We start from the raw sequence: 23,153 nt of genomic DNA, 5'->3' as shown, positions 1-23,153 counted from the left end.
TGCCTTGCATCAAAATTTTCATGAATCATTAGCTACAGGCAACTGTAAATTAGATGATATTTTAGTGTTTATGTTCATAAAATAACATATAAGATGAACTTTTATGATAGTAATTACATTCATTAACATTTAGATTAATGTAACACAAAAATACAGTTATGTTCAGTTCATTTAGTAAGTAACTTGTGATTAATTAATGTTAAAGGGCACTTATGATGAAAATGGACAGAACTGTGTGTATAGTTATAGTTATAGTGTATAGGTATAATATAGTGTGTCCAAATTCATATTGGAGCGATAGAAACACAATAAGTCTCTTTTTTCAAATTTCCTGACGTTAAAATTGGAAACAAATCCCTGTGGTTTTGAGACCCACCGCAACGTGACGTAGGAGTGCAGTTTCCCCGCTCATCGAATTGATTGACAGCCGCGATTTAACATGTCTCTATAGTAACGCGTATAATCCATATAATCATATCAATAAGACATGGCGCAAAGCAACTGAGAATAAAAGATCTATTCAGCTCTCTGTGGTCATCAATCATCATCAAATGGAATCAAGGATGAGTTTTCCAAGTTTAAAACGTTTTTAAAACAGTGTTTGTTTGTAATAAAGTAAGTTAAAGACAGTAAAATCACTGTGATTCATTATCATAGCCGCATGTCAGTACAATTCTAAAAGAAGTCATGTCAATCTGGGTTTGTGGACTTAAATCAGGTTTAGTTCGAACATTAACATAACAGATATCCTTACAGCAGTGGATATTACCATGTGTCCTCTCCCGTTTGCCATGCAAAAACAGTGCAATGTAAAACGTGTACATGTTTGTGTCCAGTGTGTGTCTGTGTGTGTGTGTGAACTTTGTAACAACATTGTGTGTGACTCATCATTGCAGAAAGGCTTGAATTAACTCTACAACAAATACATCAAATAATAATCATTCAAACGTTACGTGAGATCTGCATCCTTCATGTCTGTCACTGTGCTGTTTATCTGACGCAGCCTGAGATTGAGGCACACTCTGACAGGCATGTGGGAATGGTAAGAGGGGAGAACTAGCATCGAAGCCACAGACAACAAAAACAGCTGCATTGTGTTCAGAGCAGAAAATTTCAACATTCTGAAAGCTATAATAAATAATCTTATGGGTGTTTTGAGCTGAAACTTTACAGACACATTCTGGAGACACAAAAGACTTATCTTAAATCTTGAAAAGCAGTAAAATTGGCGCCCTTTAAAGTAGTTTAGTGCTATAAATGATTTAAGAACATGAAAATGTTTAGTAAGCATCGTAGCTTGATGATCTTGGGAGTCACTTGGAAGTCAGAGTTAATCACACTGAGTATCTTTACAGGAACAGTTCACCCGAAAATCATCATTTACTCAAGTCATTCTAAACTTTCATGAATTTCTTTTTTTTTCTGTTGAACACAAAACAAGATATTCTGAAGAATGTTGGACAAAATGCAGCCATAGATATTCATAGTAGAAAAAAATATATAGGTCAACGTCTATTTTTCTTCAACATTTAATTCAGTATATCTTTCTTTGTGTTTCAAACTGATTTGGAAAAAGTGGAGACCGAGTAAATTATATTTTTTGAAAAAGAATTTTCATTATGAAGTGAACTACTCCCATGTAAAACAAGTACCTGTAAACCTATAGGAGGAAAATATAATACGCATACTACATTTATCTTCTGGATGAAATAAAATGAGCATTTAACGAGCATTGAATAAAGAATGAGGGTTGAAACCAAGGTAAATATAATGATTTAGTAAACATTTACTCCACTTTTTCCATATATGTAAAAACTTTTCCGAATGGCACTTGAAAATCTTCAAATATTGTCTGTTTATTTAATTATAAGACATGATGGAGTCGTACATACGCATGGAACGATTTCAAAGTATACCACGGTTTGGAAAAGTCAAGGGGCTCTATTTTGACGGTACATGCGCAAAGCGCAGGGCGCAAATGCTTTCGGGGCGTGTCAGAATCCACTTTTGCTATTTAAAGGACGAAAAAATCCGCTTTGCGACGGATACCTTAAAAGGGTTGAGTTTATTTTCTTAGTGAGTTATAGGTGTTCAAAATACTGAGTTATACCCAAATACACATGCTGTGCCCCATATGGTCTAAAACCTGACAGGTGGGCAAATCTAAGCTTGTTTTTAATAAAACAAATATAAATATGGATATAATAAATAATACTGCTAATAATAATAACATTATACAAAAGCAAATTGTTATAAATAAATTGAAAAAGCCTCCCGAGATGAAGAAGGCATGAAGGCAGTTTTTTTATTTTTTATTTATGTAGGCTGGAAAATAATATGTTTTGTGATATTTTAATCCTTTATATTTATATCCTATATATATATATATATATATATATATATATATATATATATATATATATATATATATATATATATATATATATATATATATATATATATATATCCTAATTATATCCTTAATGTTTTTATTATTTTTTATTTCTAAAGATATTTGCGTGTTGCTCTACATCTTGCGTGTATTAAGCAGTACGTAAGCGAGGCGCACAACTAACGCACTCTGCGCTCGACTTTAGACCGGCTTTGTTTTGGTCTACTGAAAAATCTATTATAGTTTCTCAGAACGCCTTCCTTTTTAGACCAGAACGCCTATGGGCGCACATATGAGCGCAAATGCCTTTGCTATTTACACAGCATGGCGCAAAACGTCAAAACGACTCTAGCGCCAAGCTGAAACTAGCAAAACACTATTGCGTTGCGCCTTGCGCCAGGTGTATGATAGAGCCCAAGGTTTTAAAATCGACAAAATTTTCTTCTATACCGCTCCTAAGGTATATGTTAGATTTTTTCTTTACGTTTTTTTATTTTATCTTTTTAGGACAACAGTATCTCCAGCAGAGAAGACATCCAAAGATGCAGTTTTAAAAGAAATGAAATCAGTGTTTTTAAAACTAATAAAGACAGCAGAACTCAAAGAATCGTTTGAATGATTTAGCCTGACATGTTTACTGTTCCAAAATATTTAAAATGTTTTAAAAAATATATTTATTGTGTTCAAAGGGGAATTTATTTATTTTTTATTTTTTTATTTTTTATCCAGGCATTTAAAAAGAATATATTTTAGAGAAGTAATCACAATATCGTAAAACCATGATCATTTTATTCAATGTTATCATACAATTAGAATCCTATACCAGCCCATGCCTAGTCATACAGGAAGCATGAGTGACTTAATTATATTAATCCACCAACGTACAGAATATGTGCACTCTCAAATCTTAATGATCCATGCACAAATGCTAAATGATACCATACATCAAGCATTACTGTCCAACAGAATCTACTCAATGAAGATAAACCATAACAAACACAATGTTGACTAATTCACAATCTGAACACAAATGAACTGTGCCTAAACAAAGCAGACAGATAATCGTCCACAGAAATTCAACAGCACACCCACTATCAGCTTCATCATCAATGAAACATGATCCATCAATAATTTACCACAAGGCAATACGGACGGCAGACCAATTAGGCTGGCTTAAGACATCGGTATAATAACTAAATCGATGTCCGCTTTATGAATGAGAATTGCACACTTATGAAAGCCATTCTTTCACAGAAATAAAATGTTATTCTTGCACGCATGGGACCTCGAGGATCAGCAATGACAGTGTCTGATTTGTACACTGGGTCATTGACCGGAAACTGGATCACATGAGGGATTGTCTCTTTTTCAGACAAGAATGAATGCTGAACTATGAAAGCAGTAAATAGAGAAGAAAAATGATTAAACTGTAGCAAAATTAGCAGTAAACTGTAACAAAGGTGCCTCTAAACACAGCTGAAATTGTAGCTCTCTGTCTGATCTGAATTTTGTTTAAACACATGATATCATATAAATGTCACAGTAAAACACGCAGATTTGACTCATGTAAGCCTTTACAGTAATCAAAATGGGTCTGATACTGAAAGTGACGCAGCATTAGAATAGCTTTAAACTTTGTTGATGCCTAACATTACAGGTCAGTGTCAGTGTCAGGTCAGTGACTGTACGAAGCTCAGTTGGAAAGGTATTCCAGAGTTTAGGAGCTGCCACTGCAGAAGAGCGGTTACCCTACTGCTAGCATCTTGACCGAGGGACTTTAAGCAGAAGTTGGTCAGCAGATCGCAAAGCACGGCTGGGTTTGTGAATGTGCAAAATTTGGCATAAATACGTAGGAGCGAGGCCATTGACGGCATTAAAAACAAACATCAAAAGTTTAAAATCAATTCTAAACTTAACAGGGAGCCAGTGGACGGAGTAGAGAATTGGTTTAATATGTTCACTTTTCCGACTGTTAGTTAACATCCGAGCAGCAGCATTTTGCATGAGCTGCAAATGATGAAGACATGACTTGTTAACTCCAACATAAAGAGCATTACAGAAGTCCAAATGCAAACTATCAAAAGAATGGATGGCTTTCACAAGAGCAGCCTTGCTCAGAAAGGGCTTGACTTTAGAAAGAAGGCGAAGCTGAAAAAAGCTTGCTTTAATCACCGATTAGATCAATTTGCATATAACTAAATCTAACTCACAACACTTTCAACCAAGTTCTTGTATATCATCTCCACAATATCTGAACTCACTCCAAATTTTTGTAACCTCCAAATGAGAAATAATCTCTGCATTGCCTTTTTAAAAATGCACTATGCATTTGCAGCAAATGTCAATACACTATCAATAAACGTTCCTATATTTCTAAAACATCTCTATTTCATGTCCCTCAAGGACCAGAGGTTTTAACCCTTGACTAAAAACGAGTTAATTTCTGCTAATTATCATCTCCTTGGTTTTATTAAAATTGATTGAACTACTTCTACACCAATTTTGAAGCAAATTTATAGTAACTAGGTGTCTTCTTCTGCTCCTGTTTTAGTCAATCGGCCAACAAGTGCCATAAAATCTGCACATTTAAATGACTTAAAACCTAAATCCTGCATCTTGAGTTCGTTTGTGTAAAGAAAGAGAAATAAAGGATGGTAAAATGCTTCCTTGTGGAACTCCTGTATTTACAATCATTGTTTTAGACACCATATCATTAACAACTACTCTTTAAGGATGACTTAAAAGAAAATCTGTAATCCACCAAATAAGATTCACTCCCAAATCAAGTAATCGTTGCAGAGGAATATCTGTCACAATTGAATTAAAAGCTGAGCTAAATTCTATAAATAAAACCCGAACATCATTTGTAATCTATTGGATATGTTCAGCAGCAAAATCACACGAAGTTACTCATTCCAGGCATCGTCTGTGCCTCTCTCTCCCCTGTAGGTGAACTGAAGGGGGTCCAAATCTTTGACCACTTTGCTCTTTCCATACATTTACCTAAAACAGATGTAAGAGCTAAATACATAAATATATGTAAAGATAAATAAATAAACAAATAGATGTAGAGCGTAATATGTGTGCCAGGAAAAAAAACTGTCCTGTATATTCTCACTGTCAGGTGACTTATACCCTGTGCATTAATGGGATTAAAAGCAGACGTGTCCACAGTATTTCTGACACGCTTTTACATCAAATAGACTGAAGGATCTATCTGTCAAATGCCCTTTTACACTGTTTAATGGTTAACTTCTAATGAACTGCTCTTTGACAGGAAGGAAATGGTATACATTGTATGGCAAGCCAATCTCGCGTGTATTCCTTATAATTACTAACATCTATTTTTAGGTTACTACTGTAAATATTTACTTCCTGATAGAAAATTTTCCAGAATGATGTTGGTTCCTGTTTCAATGTTTCTGTAGTACATATTCATTACTTGTAGTACTCATTACTTTGACATTAGTTACCATCATAACGTTAACATCACAATAATCACAATAAATATCACAAATAATAATAGATTTTTTTTGAATGACAGAATTTATCATAATATAATGATTGTTTTAACTATTTTAACTGTTGCAGACATTCATTCTAGATTTACTAGAAGTAAATATTTAGGTAAGTTTCAATTAGCATAACTGCTCCATGTTATCCAATATACATCACTGGTAAAATTGTTAGAACTTTATTAGTAAAATCTAAGAAATATCAACATAAATAAGGCACAAAGTATTGTGTTGATTTTACTAAATTTTTAGTAATCACATTCTTTACAAGTGTTTTACACATATTTTCAATTATGATTTGTATTTTGTATTTATAAAGCTGAAAACGTTTAGTTTTTTGTTTGTTTGTTTGTTTGTTTGTTTTGCTTTGTTTTTTGTTGTTTGGGTAGGCCATTCCATATTTGTTTTAAACAAAAAAAAGGAAAACTTCAATTTTTCTTTTCCTCACAAAAAAATCGGAAAAAACAAGATTTTGGCTCGATTTTTGATTTAAAGTAGGAAAACGAATAAATAACTATATAATTTCCGAGCAGAACCTGGTTTGCATGATTGATGTGACCAAGGCCTATATAATAATAATAATAATAATAATGGGGTGACGCAGTGGTGCAGTAGGTTGTGCTGTTGCCTCACAGCAAGAAGGTTGCTGGTTCCAGCCTAGGCTGGGTCAGTTGGCGTTACTGTGTGGAGTTTGCAAGTTCTCCCTGTGTTTGCGTGGGTTTCCTCTGGGTGCTCCAGTTTCCCCCAGAGTCCAAAGACATGCGGTACAGGTGAATTGGGTAAACTACATTGTCCATAGTGTATGAGTGTTAATGAGTGTGTATGGATTTTTCCCATAGATTGGTTGCAGCTGGAAAGGCATCCCCTGTGTAAAACATATGCCGGATAAGTTAGTGTTTCATTCCGCTGTGGCAACCCCTGATTAATAAAGGGACTAAAAAATGAGTCTAAATGAATAAATGAATAATAATAATAATTATTATTATTATTATTATTGTTTACTTAGTGTTTTTTTATTGTTTAGTTTTTTTGAATAGTTGTTTGCAGGACCAACTAATAACCTAATAAACTTGATTTATTAGGTTAGGCAGGTTAGGGTAATTAGGCAAATTATTGTATAACAATGGTTAGTTCTGTAGACTATCGAAAACAAATACAGTTTAAAGAGGCTCATACTTTTGTCCTTAAGATGGTGTTTAAAAGATTAAAAACTGCTTTTCTTCTAACTGAAATAAACAAATAAGACTTTCTCCAGAAGAAAAAATATTATCAGACATACTGTGAAATTTCTTTGCTCTGGTAAACATCATTTGGAAAATATTTTTTTAAAAATAAATAAAAATTCATAAAATAATTCTGACTACAATATCTTCACTTGCAATATAAACACAAATAAAAAATATTTCAAATTTATTATAATACATGTTTTTATATTTGTTTCTTTTTCAACAATGTAAAATTTAATCATTTTATCAATGTCAAAAAGAACACCTTTTCAGTTTGAGCTTTTTTCTCAATTTTGTGTGGTGCGGCAATATTTAGTCGACTCTGATATTGTGTGATTTTGTCTTTTTGGTCTTTCCCGCTTTCAATAGAGCAGTCTGGCAAAATAACAAAGAAAGCAGATCCTGATTGGTCCTCATGCGTGCATTAAAAATGCTGATTGGCTCACAGAAAGAACCTTATAGAGCCAAGCTAGAGTTCAACTTTGTAGATAAACCGCTTTTGTTTTTTAAATAAAAAGTCTTAAAATGTAAACAACAGCTTATAAAAAAACATTACAATGTAAATAAATATTGTCATTTAATAAGAATATGTGAATAACTCAATTTTGACAAAAAATGTCAGATAGAACCTTCTATTATAGAGGTAAAGTTGGTTTTATATTCGGATATTCAGACATTCTCCTCAACAACATAATTTCAAAAAAATATTCTTGCAAATATTAAATTGAGAAATCATATTAGCAGCCAATGACTATCAAAGTACAACCATGTTTACAGTCAATATGATGTTGTTTTGAAGTCATACTTACATGCCAATTCTGATTCAATATTCAAATTGGCGTGGTGAACAGTAAATAATAGAGACAGTAAATAAACGAATGTGATAATATAAAAATAAATCTTTACCTCAATCCTTAAAATTCTAAGGTGACGAACTGTTGGTTTATGTATTGTTAAATGTCATAATGAACATGAATAAGAAATTAGTGTTTTCCTTGTTAGTTTATGCTAACAAATGTTAATGAATTCGTTTTGTACTGTGACTGACATAATGGCAAATTTATCTTGATGTCAGTGAAACAGAAGACTGTTTGCTTTCTAGCGATTACAAAAGTTTGTTACAAAAAAAACGATATTTTGAAGGATCGCCTGTCAAGACGGCTTGCCATACACCTACAGCTTTCATCTGAGCGAAAATTAACATTTACAAATTTCTGCTTGTTCGCTTTGCGTACACGATGTAGGATTCACTCAACAGTAGGCTATATAAAAAAAGACGTGCTCATACTGAGCTGGCTTAAAGAACTTGCGATGCTTAAAAATACATTAATGTACAGACGTGCACGACAAGAAGAATGAGAACACGAGTAGTGTCAAAGTGGTCTACTTACACAAATTCCGTTCGCCACAAACGATCCAAAAAACGCTTTAAAGTATTGCTAGTAGTCAGTGTAAAGCCATGTGAGGGGAGCCAGAAGAGTGTAGTTATGAACTCGGCTGACAGTCGCTCTGCTCAGCTCCGCCGCGCTGCGCGTGTGTGTGTGCGCGCGCGCGTTGAGCCTCGTCACAGGTAAAGCCACTGTCCGCCCTCCTGCGCCACTTCTCCATCGCTCACACAGCAAACACCGTTATTGAGAAAAAAAAAACATCTGGGCTCCTGGGAAATATCTCGGCGACCGCATTCCTTCACTATCTACTAAAAAACAATAACACTTACACAGCCATCGTTCTAAACAAAGAGCACTGATAAAACATGCACTCTTTCCACCGTGTTGAATGCGTTGAAGATAGAGGAGAACATGATGGACTGGTGCTCACTACAAAACGCAATTGTGATTATGAATGTAAGAAGCATGGCCGCTCTTTAAAATCTCATTTTGCTCCGTTACCACCACCATTTGGAAGAGATGAACAATGCAAGACTATGATGTAAACACTTGTAAGAGCAGGTTGCTGGTCTGTTGGATTGGGTATGTAAATACAGACAGACTCACACAGATTTTTATCAGAACAAGTATTTATTTCCACTAAAAAAATAACCAAATTTTAAATCTCTTTTTTGTATAAACAGACTATTTTATATATGCATGAAAACCTTACATTATTTACATTTTCTTCCTTTTCCTTGAAGAATTAATATTCTAGCTAATGGTAACAACAAAATAATAAAAATATACAACATTTACTCTTTACTCAAACCAGGCGAGATGCTTAAACATCACTGCAAACTAGAATCTGTGAATTGATATGATTTAAGCCCTTGTTTAATGCATTGTTTGCATTAAATTGTAGCTGTTAAATTAATGTTACTTGGTTAAACATCTTGCATATTTTTTGGTAAAGTAAAAAGAGCTAATGTAATATATTAGACAGCAGCATACAGTATAGAACAGATGGCCAGTGCATGCACATTAACCCCTTCAAAAAAAGTTAGAAGTTCTAATTAATGAAATGTATGTATAATATATTGCTTTAAGAAAAAAACAACAGTCTGAACCCCCAATAAGACATCTTAAAAGAGAGAAATGCTTTAAAAAAATTAAGGACAACAGGTATATTACATATATTATAAACAAGATGTAAACAAGCATCACGTGTGTTACTCAAAGACTGTATAACAATACACACATGCGCAAAACCCTTACATACTGTGCATATTATGCATAAATGATAAAGGTGCTGTGTGAAATATTCTTAAAATGACCTGAGAACGTTAAATGAATGCATCCAAAAGCATCCCATCCTTCATCTCTAATGTGTCTTTATGTTTGGCTAGCAAGTCCTCAATCTGCTGTGATGCCTCTTCCACAGGACTGTGCTTTCTGTCTTCTTCATCTTTAAGAAGCTGCTTCTCCTCCTCGTTTAGATCTTCATCATCCTCAAACAGCTCTTCTTCAGAAATGTCCTCCAATGCTCCAGAGATATCAAACCCCTCCAGCTGTTGCTTTGGCACGTCACTTTCCTCTTCAGCATCACTGACATCCTCCACACAGTCTTCAGCACTTTGTTCCATCTTCACCTGGTTCTCCAGAGGTTGAAGATTATCAGGGTCTTTCAGCCAGTCCTCCTCTTCTTCATCTTTGCTCTGGTCATCTTCTTCAGACTCTGAACTGCTCCACTCTGCTGTCTGAGCTTCTTCTGGACTCTCCTGAGGGTCTTGTGCTTTGATGCAGGTCTGGCCTTGAGGACTGCTGGGCAGCTCATCTTCTGGAGGAGGCTTCCAGTAATCATACAGCATACCCTGTGTGTTTAACAAGAGGCCAAGGTTCACCCAAATGTGAAAACTCTGGACATGTACTTACCCTTGTGACATTCTAGACAGAACACAAATGAAGTACGCAGGGGTGTCTCTACTGGAGTGGCACCCTAACGCTGGTAAATATAAATCAATTTCCTTGACCAATTTACAGCAGGGAAGCACATCATTGTAAATCCAAAAACACCCGTGATTTTTGAAAAATACATCTCATCTATTAAATGATTGTGAAAAAATAGATGTTATGAACTGCTGCTGTTTTAGTGAATCATGTGGTCTCAGACTCCACTCCCCCATGTTGCCAGATATGGTCATTATTTATGAGGGTCATATAAAAGAATTTTATTTGTAGACATTGATGATAGATAGATAGACAGATAGATAGATAGACAGACAGACAGACAGACAGACAGACAGACAGACAGACAGACAGATAGATAGATAGATAGATAGACAGACAGACAGACAGACAGACAGACAGACAGACAGACAGACAGACAGACAGACAGTTAGACAGACAGACAATTCGACAGAGAGACAGGATAGATAGATAGATAGATAGATAGATAGATAGACAGACAGACAGACAGACAGACAGACAGACAGACAGACTAGATAGATAGATAGATAGATAGATAGATAGATAGATAGATAGATAGATAGATAGATAGATAGATAGATAGATAGATAGATAGATAGATAGATAGATAGATAGATAGATAGATAGATAGACGGACAGACAGACAGACAGACAGACAGACAGACAGACAGGATAGATAGATAGTTAGATAGACATACATACATACAGACAGACTAGATAGATAGATAGATAGATAGATAGATAGATAGACAGACAGACAGACAGACAGACAGACAGACAGACAGACAGGATAGATAGATAGTTAGATAGACATACATCTAGACAGACTAGACAGATAGACAGACAGACAGATAGACAGATAGAGATAGATAGATAGATAGATAGATAGATAGATAGATAGATAGATAGACAGACAGACAGACAGACAGACAGACAGACAGACAGACAGTTAGACAGACAGACAATTCGACAGAGAGACAGGATAAATAGTTAGATAGACAGACAGACAGACTAGACAGACAGACAGACAGACAGACAGACAGACAGACAGACAGACAGACAGATAGATAGATAGATAGATAGATAGATAGATAGATAGATAGATAGATAGATAGATAGATAGACAGACAGACAGACATACAGACTAGACAGATAGATAGATAGATAGATAGATAGATAGACAGACAGACAGACAGACAGACAGACAGACAGACAGACAGACAGACAGACAGACAGACAGACAGACAGACAGACAGACAGATAGATAGATAGATAGATAGATAGATAGATAGATAGATAGATAGATAGATAGATAGATAGATAGATAGATAGATAGATAGACAGACAGAAAGACAGACAGACAGACAGACAGACAGTCAGGATGAATAAATGGATGGATGGATGGATGGAAGGAAGGATGGATGAACAGACAGATTTGACTGTGTCACTGCAGCACAAATTACTTAAAATCATACAAAACAATATAACTAAAGCAATCTCCATTGTACGGAGTGAGAGCGCGTCTCTTCTGTTAAACTGAACAGTCACATCATCGATGATGTAAGAGCGCTCAGGCCCGGAAGGCAAAAAATGCAATGTGAGTGTGGGCCGGGGTGGAGAGGGAAAGGGGAGATAATCTTGTGTGAGTACACCCTTAAATATGATTTGCTGATTAAGTGAATAACAGATTTCACTCCTATACAAAAATTTTGTTTTCCAAAAAAATGTAACTGGCTTTAGCTAGTTTTTCATACTTCGCAAAAATAAAGGTTTATATCATGGATGAGCAGGTAATGTGTTGTGCTATGCTGTGATGTTAATAAGGCCCAAAATATTTTTAGCACCTTGTTGAATTTATGCCACTAACAATTAAAGCAGTTCTTAATAAAATGCCCAGTACTGTATAACAATCATGTTTGGTTCAGGTTTTACATGTGATGTTAAAGATTTGTTTTTAGTTGCAGATGCACTATAGAATATGACTGCAACAGACTCCAGCTGCTTCAATTCTAAAGATGCAAAACGTGGCCTTGACTGTCAGCTAAACATCTTTCCTCTGCATCAGGCGACTGTTTGTTTTTACTTCACCTCTTGAGGCCTCGTCCTAGTGAGAAGAACCTGCCACTTGGTGTATATTCTTGCAACAAAGTCTTTCACCTGCAGAGCAAAAGACAAAAAGACTGTCAATAAACATCTGAAAGCCTTTGATATCAGCAGAATGATGGATTTTTTTTTTTTTTTTGCAGAAGCCGCTCTTCACCTTGCTCCTGTACAGCATTTTCTCGCTCTCCCTTATGTCACACTTAATGTGCTTCTCCAGCAGAGAAGAAAGACAGCGCAGATCGTTCTGGCAGTGAAGAAAGGGCTAAAGTTAGTCCAATTAGGTAATAAACTTCTGATATAAAACAAAACTGACAAAATAAAGACTAATGCCCAATTAGACATGCCTTTAGTCATACAATACTCACAGAATAAATTAGTCTCCTGGTGTGGTGGGCTTTTACTGTGCCAACGCCATTAGGAATTGGCAAGTTTGAGTCTAAGCTCAAAGATTTATTGATTTGCTTTCATCATTCTTCACAGAAGACCCAGTGTGTCTTTTTTTCACATTCTAAACTTTTTTACAAAAATCATTGTGATAAATTAGCTGTTTATTATTCTCAGTCAGTCATAAAGTGGTAGTCATATACAGTTGAATACAAAAGTATTAGTCCTTTTGTGAAATTGCAGGTGCAGATTTTGTTTTCAACACATTTTTTAAACAGTAGTCTTTATATTTATTTTTTTAAGCATTGAGGGTTAGGACTGTGGAGTGTATTGACAGGAAATCAAGTGGAGCAAAGAGAGGGAAATGATCAGCAAAGGACCTCGAGCTGGGTATTGAACTTAGGTCTCCGTGACCACCTGAGTGCTGTGTGTCCATGCACTTCACCACAAAGCTATTGGCACCGACAAACATAATAGTTGTAATAACTAATTCGCAGAATACTAGTAATCAGCTTAGGTTAACTATGAAATGTTAGTTAATTAGGCAAGTCATTGGACAACAGTGGTTTGTTTTCCGTAGCCAATCATAAAGATTTTTAAAGAAGCTAACATTAACCTTAACCTTTTTTTTATTAAAATCCAAACTAAAACCAAACTAAATACAACTTTCTCCAAATGAAATATATAATAAGAAATACTGTGAAAAATTTCCTTGCTTTGTTAATTACTCAAATATTTGACAAATAATACAAAGTTCACTGGAGGACTACTACTACTAATAATAATATTAATTATATATATATATATGTATGTATGTATGTATATATGTGTGTGTGTGCGTGTGTGTGTATATATTTATATGTACACACACACATACACACACACACACACACACACACACACACACACACACACACACACACATATATATATATATATATATATATATATATATATATATACATACATATATACATACATATATATATATATATATATACACACACACACACACACACACACACACACACACACACACACACACACACACACACACACACACACACACATATATATATATATATATATATATATATATATATATATATATATATATATATATATCAAAAAAACAAACAGTTGAAGTCAGAATTATTAGCTCCCCTGTTTATTTTTCCCCAATTTCTGTTTCAACACATTTATAAACATAATAATTTTATTAACTCATTTCTAATAACTGATTTATTTTATCTTTGCCATGATGACAGTAAATAATATTTGACTGGATATTTTTCAAGAGACTTCTATACAGCCTGAGGTGACATTTGAAGGCTTCACTAGGTTAATTAGGTTAACTAGGCAGGTTAGAGTAATTAGGCAAGTTATTGTAGCTTAAAGGGGTCAATAATTTTGACCTTAAAATGGATTTAAAAAAAATGTAAAACTGCTTTCATTCTAGCTGAAATAAATCAAATAAGACTTTCTACAGGAGAAAAGATATTATCAAACATACTTTAAAATTTCCCAGCTCTGTTCAACATCATTTGGAAAATATTTTTAAAAATAAATAAAAATAGGGGCTAATAATTCAGACTTCAACTGTATGTGTGTGTTTATATGGATTTATTGCGTAATGGTCATTCATTAATGATAAAATAACCTGCTGACCATGCCAGGTTTATTTTACCCTACTGACTGTCTATCAATGGACCCTTTTCACGTTTCTGGGTTTCTCAATAGCTGAAGTCATCATAGTTGTGTAAACAGAGCGCAGTAAACTGGAGAGTACAACACATACTTTTTTTTACAATCCTAATTGCTGAAATAATAAAAGAAAAACTCCACAAAGGTTTTCTCAAGACTTTCAGAAAAAGGAAAAACATTGTGTGAGATTGATAATGGCAGCCAGCGTCAAATTCCCTGTCCTGCCCCATAGACGCTGCATTAGAAATTCCTTGCACCATCGGTATTTAGTTTTTTTTGGAATTTGATGCAAAGATGATATAATACATTCATAAATGCCTATAAATGCACATAGATTTTAAAAAAATTGACATAATAAAACCTTTAAAAAGGATTTAAGATTATATTGACCGTTAAACACATCATGATATTAAATGATTAAGTGCAATAAAGCGTTGTTTTCAAGTGAACAATTCTTCATTTGCTTCGCTTGAGCATCGATATCGCAATGTGTATCAGCAAAATCACATCGCAGGATTAGATGATTTATTACAGATTAAAAGATTTAAATTATTTATACAATGATGATGACCATGTCATTTTACATAGGATTGTTCAGTTTCTGTTCTTGAATACTGTTAGACACCCTCAAAAAAACATAAAGCACTGATTATCTGTTACTTTTCAGAGTAGCTATATATAAGAATCAGAGAGTAAAATTTAAAACCTTATAAGAACTTTTTTAAGACTCCTTCCATACATTTTACGACCTTGAAACAACTTTTCAGTGGCGAGATTTTAACTTGCAGTATATTTACTAAATATTAACGTAGGAAATAAATCCACAACTAAAACATTATTCATATACTGAATACAAATCTATTAAATGTAGCTAATTCAGCAGGGGACGCCTGTAGAACTGCAGAAATAATAATGATGCCTTGGTTACTGCAGTAAACAAATCAGCATGATGTCAAACCTAGTAGGATTTTGTTGATTTCATAAACTACACAGCAGCCTGATATTCGCAGATTTAATTCAGGCAAACTTTAGAATACAACCATACATTTAATAATCAAAAATGATACAAAATTGAATACCTTGCAAATTAGCATTTACTGTAAGACTTCTTTATACTTTTTAAGGACCTTATATTTCTCTACATTGATTTATCAACATTTAAAACTTTTTAAAACCTCGCGGACACCCATCAATATTTATAAATGCTTGTAAATTATTACATTTATGTAAATACACTGCATAGAAAAAGACTTCATCATCCAAGTTGATCTAAATTAATGAAATCGTTCCAAATAGAGTTATTCAAATCAACTTGTAAAATTATATTTATATTGCAATATTTAATCGCAGCAAAACAAAATATCACAATGTTAGATTTTTCCATTATTGTACATCCTAACTCAGAAGTTACCCGATCCGACAAATGCAGATTTAACATGTTTGTTTGGATGGAAACAAACGCTGATCAACAGCAACAAACAGCAAACCTCCGACAACCTCTGACAGACTTGTCTGTTGTTCTTTGTTTCCGTTTGACTGTGCAGTGTGAATTGGCCTTAATATACTGTATACAGTACATATACTGAAATGCACATGTTAGCATTTACATCCAGTGGTATTTTTGTGAGATAAATTTCCAAGAAAACCTTTAAATACTGACATAAACTGTATTAAGATCATCAGAAGAATAATTAATGGCACTGATCATATCTACGATGAAGACCGAGAAAGAAAGGCATCACCCTGTTGACCAGTAAAATCCTCCTACTCAAAGACTGCCTTCTCTTCTTGCAGTAAAATTAGTAATGTTCATAATTGGTCCCTGAGGGTGAGAGTGGTACCAGAGGACAGACTGGGGCAGTGTCCAAGGACAGGGTCTCTCTGTAACTGATTCATTAACACGGATTCTTAATAGCCGCACTGTTAAATCTATTCAGAGGATCACAGCTCATCTGGATCAATCCACAAAAAAATCATAATCTGACTTCTTAAAACATTATTAACTATTCCACTTAGGACTGCACACAGTATATTGTTTTAGCATCGATATCGCAATGTGAAAGTCACATCGTAGGATCTAAAAAGCCGAGTTGGGATTGTAATTAGCCAGAAAACACAGATCAGAATAACGTTTAACCCTAAAAGAGTGAAAGATGATTTAGGGCAGGGGTGACCAACCCTGTTCCTGGAGATCGACCTTCCGGCAGATTTCAGTTGCAACCCATATTAAACACACCTGCCTGTAATTATCAAGTGCTGTTCAGGTCCTAACTAATTGATTTAGGTGTGTTTTATCAGAGTTTGAGCTGAACTCTTTAGGAAGATCAATCTCCAGGAACAGGCTTGAGCACCCCTGATTTAGGGTATGTGATTATGTTCAATTTCAAGCAAAATTAAACCATTTGGGCACTAGAAATTCTACATTTTGCAAACAAACAATTAGCAAAGATTTATTGTATTTATTTCTATAATGAAGATTTTAGTAGTCAACATTTAAGATTCAGTGCTTTCCAAACAAATAGGCAGGGCTGTACACAAGGGGGTGGCCCGGTGGCTAGAACCACTGCCTACCTGCCCTCAGTGGCTGAGGTACCCCTCTCAGCAGGCACTTGCTCCATCGCCATCCCGTTTGTTTCATTTGTAAATTACGTTCTAATTTCCAGCAATTTAATAAATGAACAGTAATAACAAAGTGTGGTCAAACAACTGAGTTATATCCAAATACACATGCTGTGCCCCATATGGTCTAAAACCTAAGCTTTTTTTAAAATAAAACAAATATAAATGTGCATACAAGAAAACAATAGTACTACTAATAATAACATTATGCAAAACCAAATTGTCATGAATAAACTGAAAAAGCCCATTATAGTTCCTCAAAATAGCAACGCGCCAATAATGCGCCTTAACACACCTCTTATCTAGACCGAAACACCCATGAGTCCACAAAGTGGCGCAAATGGATTTACTAGTTTAACGTGGTGGAAAACGGGAAAATTGGTTTTGCGCTGGTCCGAAAATAGCAACACGTCGTAGAAACGCATCTTGCTCCTTATGGCACTGGGTGTGTTATAGGGCCCATAGACTTTACTTGGGCAGGCCGCCCAGGTATACAGTATTAACAGCCGCCCACGTATATATTAGTGACACGTTTTTTTTTTTTACTATTATTATCATCCTTTTACATTTTATGTATCCGCCTAATATAAATAAGCATCCACGAGCAATTAAGTAGCGGGAAATCTCTCTGCAGTCCCACAGTGACTGTTTTTGCACCTTTTTGCGTCTGGCCTGGGTTTCTAAATCTTATAAAATGTCCAGGATTTGGTTTTGCTTTCATTTTATATTATAAGCTGTCGTTAATTTTATGCGCAAAGCCGCAAGAGCGAGAGACACATTAAATAAATAATTCTTTAATCTAAATTACTCAGAAAAAAGTCTAAACCAGGGGTCACCAATCTCGGTCCTGGAGGGCCGGTGTCTCTGCAGGGTTTAGCTCCAACTTGCCTCAACACACCTGCCTGGATGTTTCAAGTATACCTAGTAAGACCTTGATTAGCTTGTTCAGGAGTGTTTGATTAGGGTTGGAGCAAAAATCTGCAGGACACTGGACCTCCAGGAACAAGTTTGGTGACCACTGGTCTAAACACTCGGAGAGGACAAAATAACATCTAAATTGGCTGCAGAATATTTGTACAACGTTAGAAATGGTCAACCAACTCATTCGTCTTATTTAAATAATACACGTTTTATTCTTCTTATAATTTTGAGAGGTATTGTCTGTTCTTGTCCCTTTTTCTGTAAGTTATTTCTCATTTTGTGTATATTTTATTAATGTGATGATGTCCATGTATTACGTATTTTATACATCTAACATGCTTTGGCAACACTGTACAAAAAGTCATGCCAATAAAGCAACCTGAACTTGAATGACGGATTTTACCTGTCAGTAGGTGCCTCCTAAATAGCATAAAAGAGAAACAGTGGATTTTTTTTACATTTATTTTACCAGTCTTTTTTATTTAAACCAATTAAAAGAAAAAAAATTAAAAGAGATAATAATAAAAAATGTGTTCAAAATAGAATTATGTTTTGTTTTGTCACATATAGTAACTACTGTCGGAAAATACTTTTTATGTAATGTGGGTAAAAGGTGTGTTTCAACCCGGCTACCACCGCAAGTAAATTTCAAACCTGTGGGAAGCACTGAGGTGGATCAAAAACGTTTTTCAAATTAGCTTTAGACATGAATGGATGTTGTTGAATATTTTTAGGACAACTCTGATGAAAGAATTAATCCACTTCAAATTTTGACTACTGTATACAGTATTATTTAACATTTGATTATTTAATTTTTGTATCTTAATACCGTTATACTCTCTAAAAAAAAAAACCTAAAGCACTGTTTATTTTATTTGTGGCTTTATTCTATTTATTTATTTTATGCTTGTAATTTGTTTATTATATTTTATGCAGATTCAGTCCCCTACAAAATAATCACAATCAATGTAAAATAAGAAATTCTTTCCAAATAGAGAAATAAGTCATTATGTGAAATTATATTCATAATCGCAATATTTATTGCGTAAGAACGAAATATTGCAATGTCAGATTTCTCCAATATCATCCAGCCCTAATTCTACTGGATTAAAAAAAACATATGCAGAACCAGACATAAAAAACATGACAATGAAAATGAAGATGCATTAGGAAATGTCTTGGGATCAGATTGTGACTCGCTGAAATTGAATCAAACTAAAGATTCCCTCCTTTAATCTAAAATTACATAAGCACAGAAATTGAACACTTACTCTCTGGGCTGAGGGTAAGAACTCAAAATTGGAGGCTTCATTCGTCAAAGTCAAAAGGCTGTAGCAGAGGTAATATGCCTGTATGAAAGAAGATCGTTTATCAGCTTATTAAACTCTAAGTGGTTTCACTATATCACTCTTGGATATTAAAAACGTAATGATCCAATAGCTCTCAGGCCTCAGATGAATTGCACTCACTTGTTGGTCTAGGGTGGCGTCGCAATCCTCGCTTCCCCTTGCAGAGCTGAGGCTTTTTAGCAGAGATGAAGGACGCATTTGAGGTAGGAAAGGTTTTAGCTCGGACAGCTGCAGTAAAATAGTGTCAGAAACAAAGATTAATTAATATCTACATAAACAGCACACAGCATAAATGAGTGCACCTGCTTAGAAAATGAGAATTTAATTTCTTAGTGAATATAGACAATACATACACTCACTGGCCACTTTATTAGGCACACCTTACTAGTACCGGGGTTGGACCCACTTTTGCCTTCAAAACTGCCTAAATCCTTCCTTGTGTAGATTCAACAAAGGTACTGGAAATATTCCTCAAATATTTTGGTCCATGTTGGCATAGCATTACGCACTTGCTGCAGATTTGTCAGCTGCATATCCATGATGCAAACCTCCCATTCCACCCCATCCCAAAAGTGCTCTATTGGATTGAGTTCTGGTGACTGTGGAGGCCATTTGAGTACAGTGAACTCATTGTCATGTTCAAGAAACCAGTCTAAGATGATTAACGCTTTATGACATGACGCGTTATCCTGCTGGATCAGAAGAGGGGTACACTGTGGTCATAAAGGGATGGGCATGATTAGATACTCAGGTAGGCTGTGGCATTGACTCGATGCTCAATTGGTACTAATGGGCCCAAAGTGTCCCGAGAAAACATCCCCCACACCATTACACCACCACCACCAGCCTGAACCATTGATACAAGGCAGGATGGATCCAAGCCTTCATGTTATCGATACCAAATTCTGACCCTACCATCCAAATGTCGCAGCAGAAATCGAGACTTATCAGACCAGGCAACGTTTTTCCAATTTTCTATTGTACAATTCTGGTGAGCCTGTGCGAATTGTAGCCTCAGTTTCCTGTTCTTAGCTGACAGAAGTGGCACCAGGTGTGGTCTTCTGCTGCTGTAGCTTATCTGCCTCAAGGTTGAACATGTTGTGTGTTCAGATATGCTCTTCTGCATCCCTCGGTTGTATCGAGTGGTTATTTGAGTTACTGTTGCCTTTCTATCAGCTGGAACCAGTCTGGCCGTTCTCCTCTGACCTCTGACATCAACAAGGCATTTGCGCCCACAGAACTGCCACTGACTGGAGATTTTCTTTTTCTGATCATTCTCTGTAAACCCTAGAGATGGTTGTGCATGAAAATCCCAGTAGATCAGCAGTTTCTGAAATACCAGCCCGTCTGGTACCAACAACCATGCCATGTTCAAAGTCACTTAAATCACCTTTTTTTCCCATTCTGATGCTCTGTTTGAACTGCAGCAGATCGTCTTGACCATGTCTACACGCCTAAATACGCTGAGTTGCTGCCATGTGATTAGCTAATTAGAAATTTGCGTCAACAAGCAGTTGGACAGGTGTACCTAAAGTGGCCAGTGTGTGTATTTAAACAAAACTGTATTTAATTCATTCAAAAAGAGAGTGTGTTTCCAAAACATCTTTAGGAATAATACCATAATATAATTATATATAAATGAGATATTGCAAAAAAAAAAAAATACAACAAAATATCAACAAAACTTAATATTATTTAAGGTTTGCTTGATTTTTCCTCTTTATTAAAATAATATTTCATGTTTTTCCTAACAAACACTCAAAAATGACTTTTGCTGCTTGTTCAAATGACTTATTTAAAATAAGTGGAAACCACAATTTTTAAGTTTTTGAAGATACAACTTAATTGTTTTATGTTCAATTCACTTAAGTTTTTGGTCCCACTTTATATTAAGTGCCCTTAACTAATATGTACTTACACAGGAATTAATAGTTTGTTACAATGTACTTATTGTGTAAATACATGTATTTATTGTGTACTTATGCTTGATTAAATACCTGTATGTAACTTCTGTAATTACATATGTAAATACACTGCAGACATTCCCTACACCTTAACCCACCCATAAACCTACCCAACACCACCAAACCTGTCCCTAACCCAACCCCTATCCCAACTCAAGTGCACCACTAGTGTTCTTAAATACTTTATGAACACAGTAAGTACATTGTATTTATTTTTTTGATGTAATTACATAGTAGTTAAGGACACTTAATATAAAGTGGGACCAAGTTTTTAAACATTTTTAAGTTAACTTAATTGATTTGTGTTGGGACAACATGTAGGACACGCAGTTTTCACAGTTTATTCATGGAAACATACACACTTAAGTTATTTGTTATATCAGTTCCAATTTGGGCTTTGGTATTGACCAATGTAATGTATTGTATACACTGTACACAATTATCTTATTGTGTAAAGTATTCGTCTAAAAGAGATTTGTAAGAGGTGTACACATTTATGCTGGCCACTGCATGTATTATTATTTCAAAAATAACAAAGCATGGTCTTCTGAGTGAACCATGCACCTGCATAATTTCACTCATCACAGATCATAAAGCATCTTAATTGAAGCTGAATTGTCAACATCAAAAAGCAGCTGATATTGAATGAATTATTCTCACCTTAAAATCTGTGCCCGAGGGATTATAAGTGCAGGTGTGATTCAAAAGCTTTGAGATGATAGACACGCTTAAGTGTCGTTTTAACACCCTGTTGATGAAACAGCAGATGAATAATAGTTACATGAAGCCCTGAGAGCAAATGTTGATTCGCCTCATCATCTTTATGGTCTATAATAAAAGGTCAACAAGCTGAATATTGCATTACAGGATTTCACTCACTTTCCACGACTGCTCTCAGGCAGAATAGAAACGATTCTCCTGAGGTTGTGATGGTCTTCTGACAAATCGGTCAAGATCTGGCAAGCTTTCGATATCTAGACATATTTTTAAAAGAGAGAGAGAGAAAGTTGTGTTAAACTAAATGGATAGTACAAACAAAAATAAAAACTCAGTCAATGTTTTTTGTTTTCCTTTTTTGATTTTCTTCCATTCACCATAAAAGAAAACACCGATTAAAAAAATAAATAAATGAATGACAATGAATGAGCAAAGTTCCAAAATAACAATGGGCCTCATTCACCAAAATCTTCATAAGAATTTCCATTAATTAATTCAGGAAACTTTTTCAGAACAATCTATGTCAGATTCAGCATCTTCTTAATTGTTTTACAAAAAAAACATAGGTAACGCCACACAATTTCTTATAAAAGGGTATGACAACTTAGTGGTTCTCAATTTTGGTCCTCGGGCACCCTCACCCTGCACATTTTGTATGTCTATCTTATTTGACACATAAAGATCAGAACCACAGCCCCAGGTTAATGCGCTGAAAAATATAGGATTGATTTGATTCGATTTTTTTATTTTCGAACAGAAATATCATACATAAAAATAAAAAAAAATAAAAAATTCAGCATGGTGAAAATGGAGCGGGATGAGGCATAGGCTTATTATTTTCCCACCCCATTACTACACACATCATTCGTCTATTACTTAAACTTATTTCTTCTTTTACTTATC

The 23,153-nt window shown here is 34.9% G+C and overlaps 2 protein-coding genes across 9 annotated transcripts in view; both read right to left on the bottom strand.

Annotated features, from left to right (window-relative positions):
- Positions 1-8,670, bottom strand: part of sema4ga (sema domain, immunoglobulin domain (Ig), transmembrane domain (TM) and short cytoplasmic domain, (semaphorin) 4Ga) — a 109,353-nt gene extending 100,683 nt beyond the window's left edge. For all 6 annotated transcript variants that reach the window (XM_087278846.1, XM_087278849.1, XM_087278847.1 and 3 more), the window contains exon 1: positions 8,525-8,670. The gene's annotated coding sequence lies outside the window, so the exon portion shown is untranslated. The remainder of the gene's footprint in view (positions 1-8,524) is intronic.
- A 462-nt stretch (positions 8,671-9,132) lies between these two features.
- slf2 (SMC5/6 complex localization factor 2) overlaps positions 9,133-23,153 on the bottom strand; it is a 44,247-nt gene continuing 30,226 nt past the window's right edge. For all 3 annotated transcript variants that reach the window (XM_087277312.1, NM_001442786.1, XM_087277311.1), the window contains 7 exon segments: positions 22,413-22,507; positions 22,194-22,281; positions 19,690-19,797; positions 19,492-19,569; positions 12,750-12,836; positions 12,578-12,646; positions 9,133-10,374 (listed from right to left, as the gene is read on the bottom strand). In XM_087277312.1, coding sequence (XP_087133438.1) covers positions 9,847-10,374; positions 12,578-12,646; positions 12,750-12,836; positions 19,492-19,569; positions 19,690-19,797; positions 22,194-22,281; positions 22,413-22,507 — 1,053 coding nt within the window. In that variant the 3' untranslated portion in view covers positions 9,133-9,846.

The sequence above is a fragment of the Danio rerio genome, chromosome 13 (assembly GCF_052040795.2).
Source record: "Danio rerio strain M-AB ecotype USA chromosome 13, GRCz13ab, whole genome shotgun sequence".
NCBI lineage: Eukaryota > Metazoa > Chordata > Actinopteri > Cypriniformes > Danionidae > Danio > Danio rerio.
The sequence above is the reverse complement of the archived record's forward strand: the minus strand, read 5'-3'. Positions and strand labels throughout refer to the sequence as shown.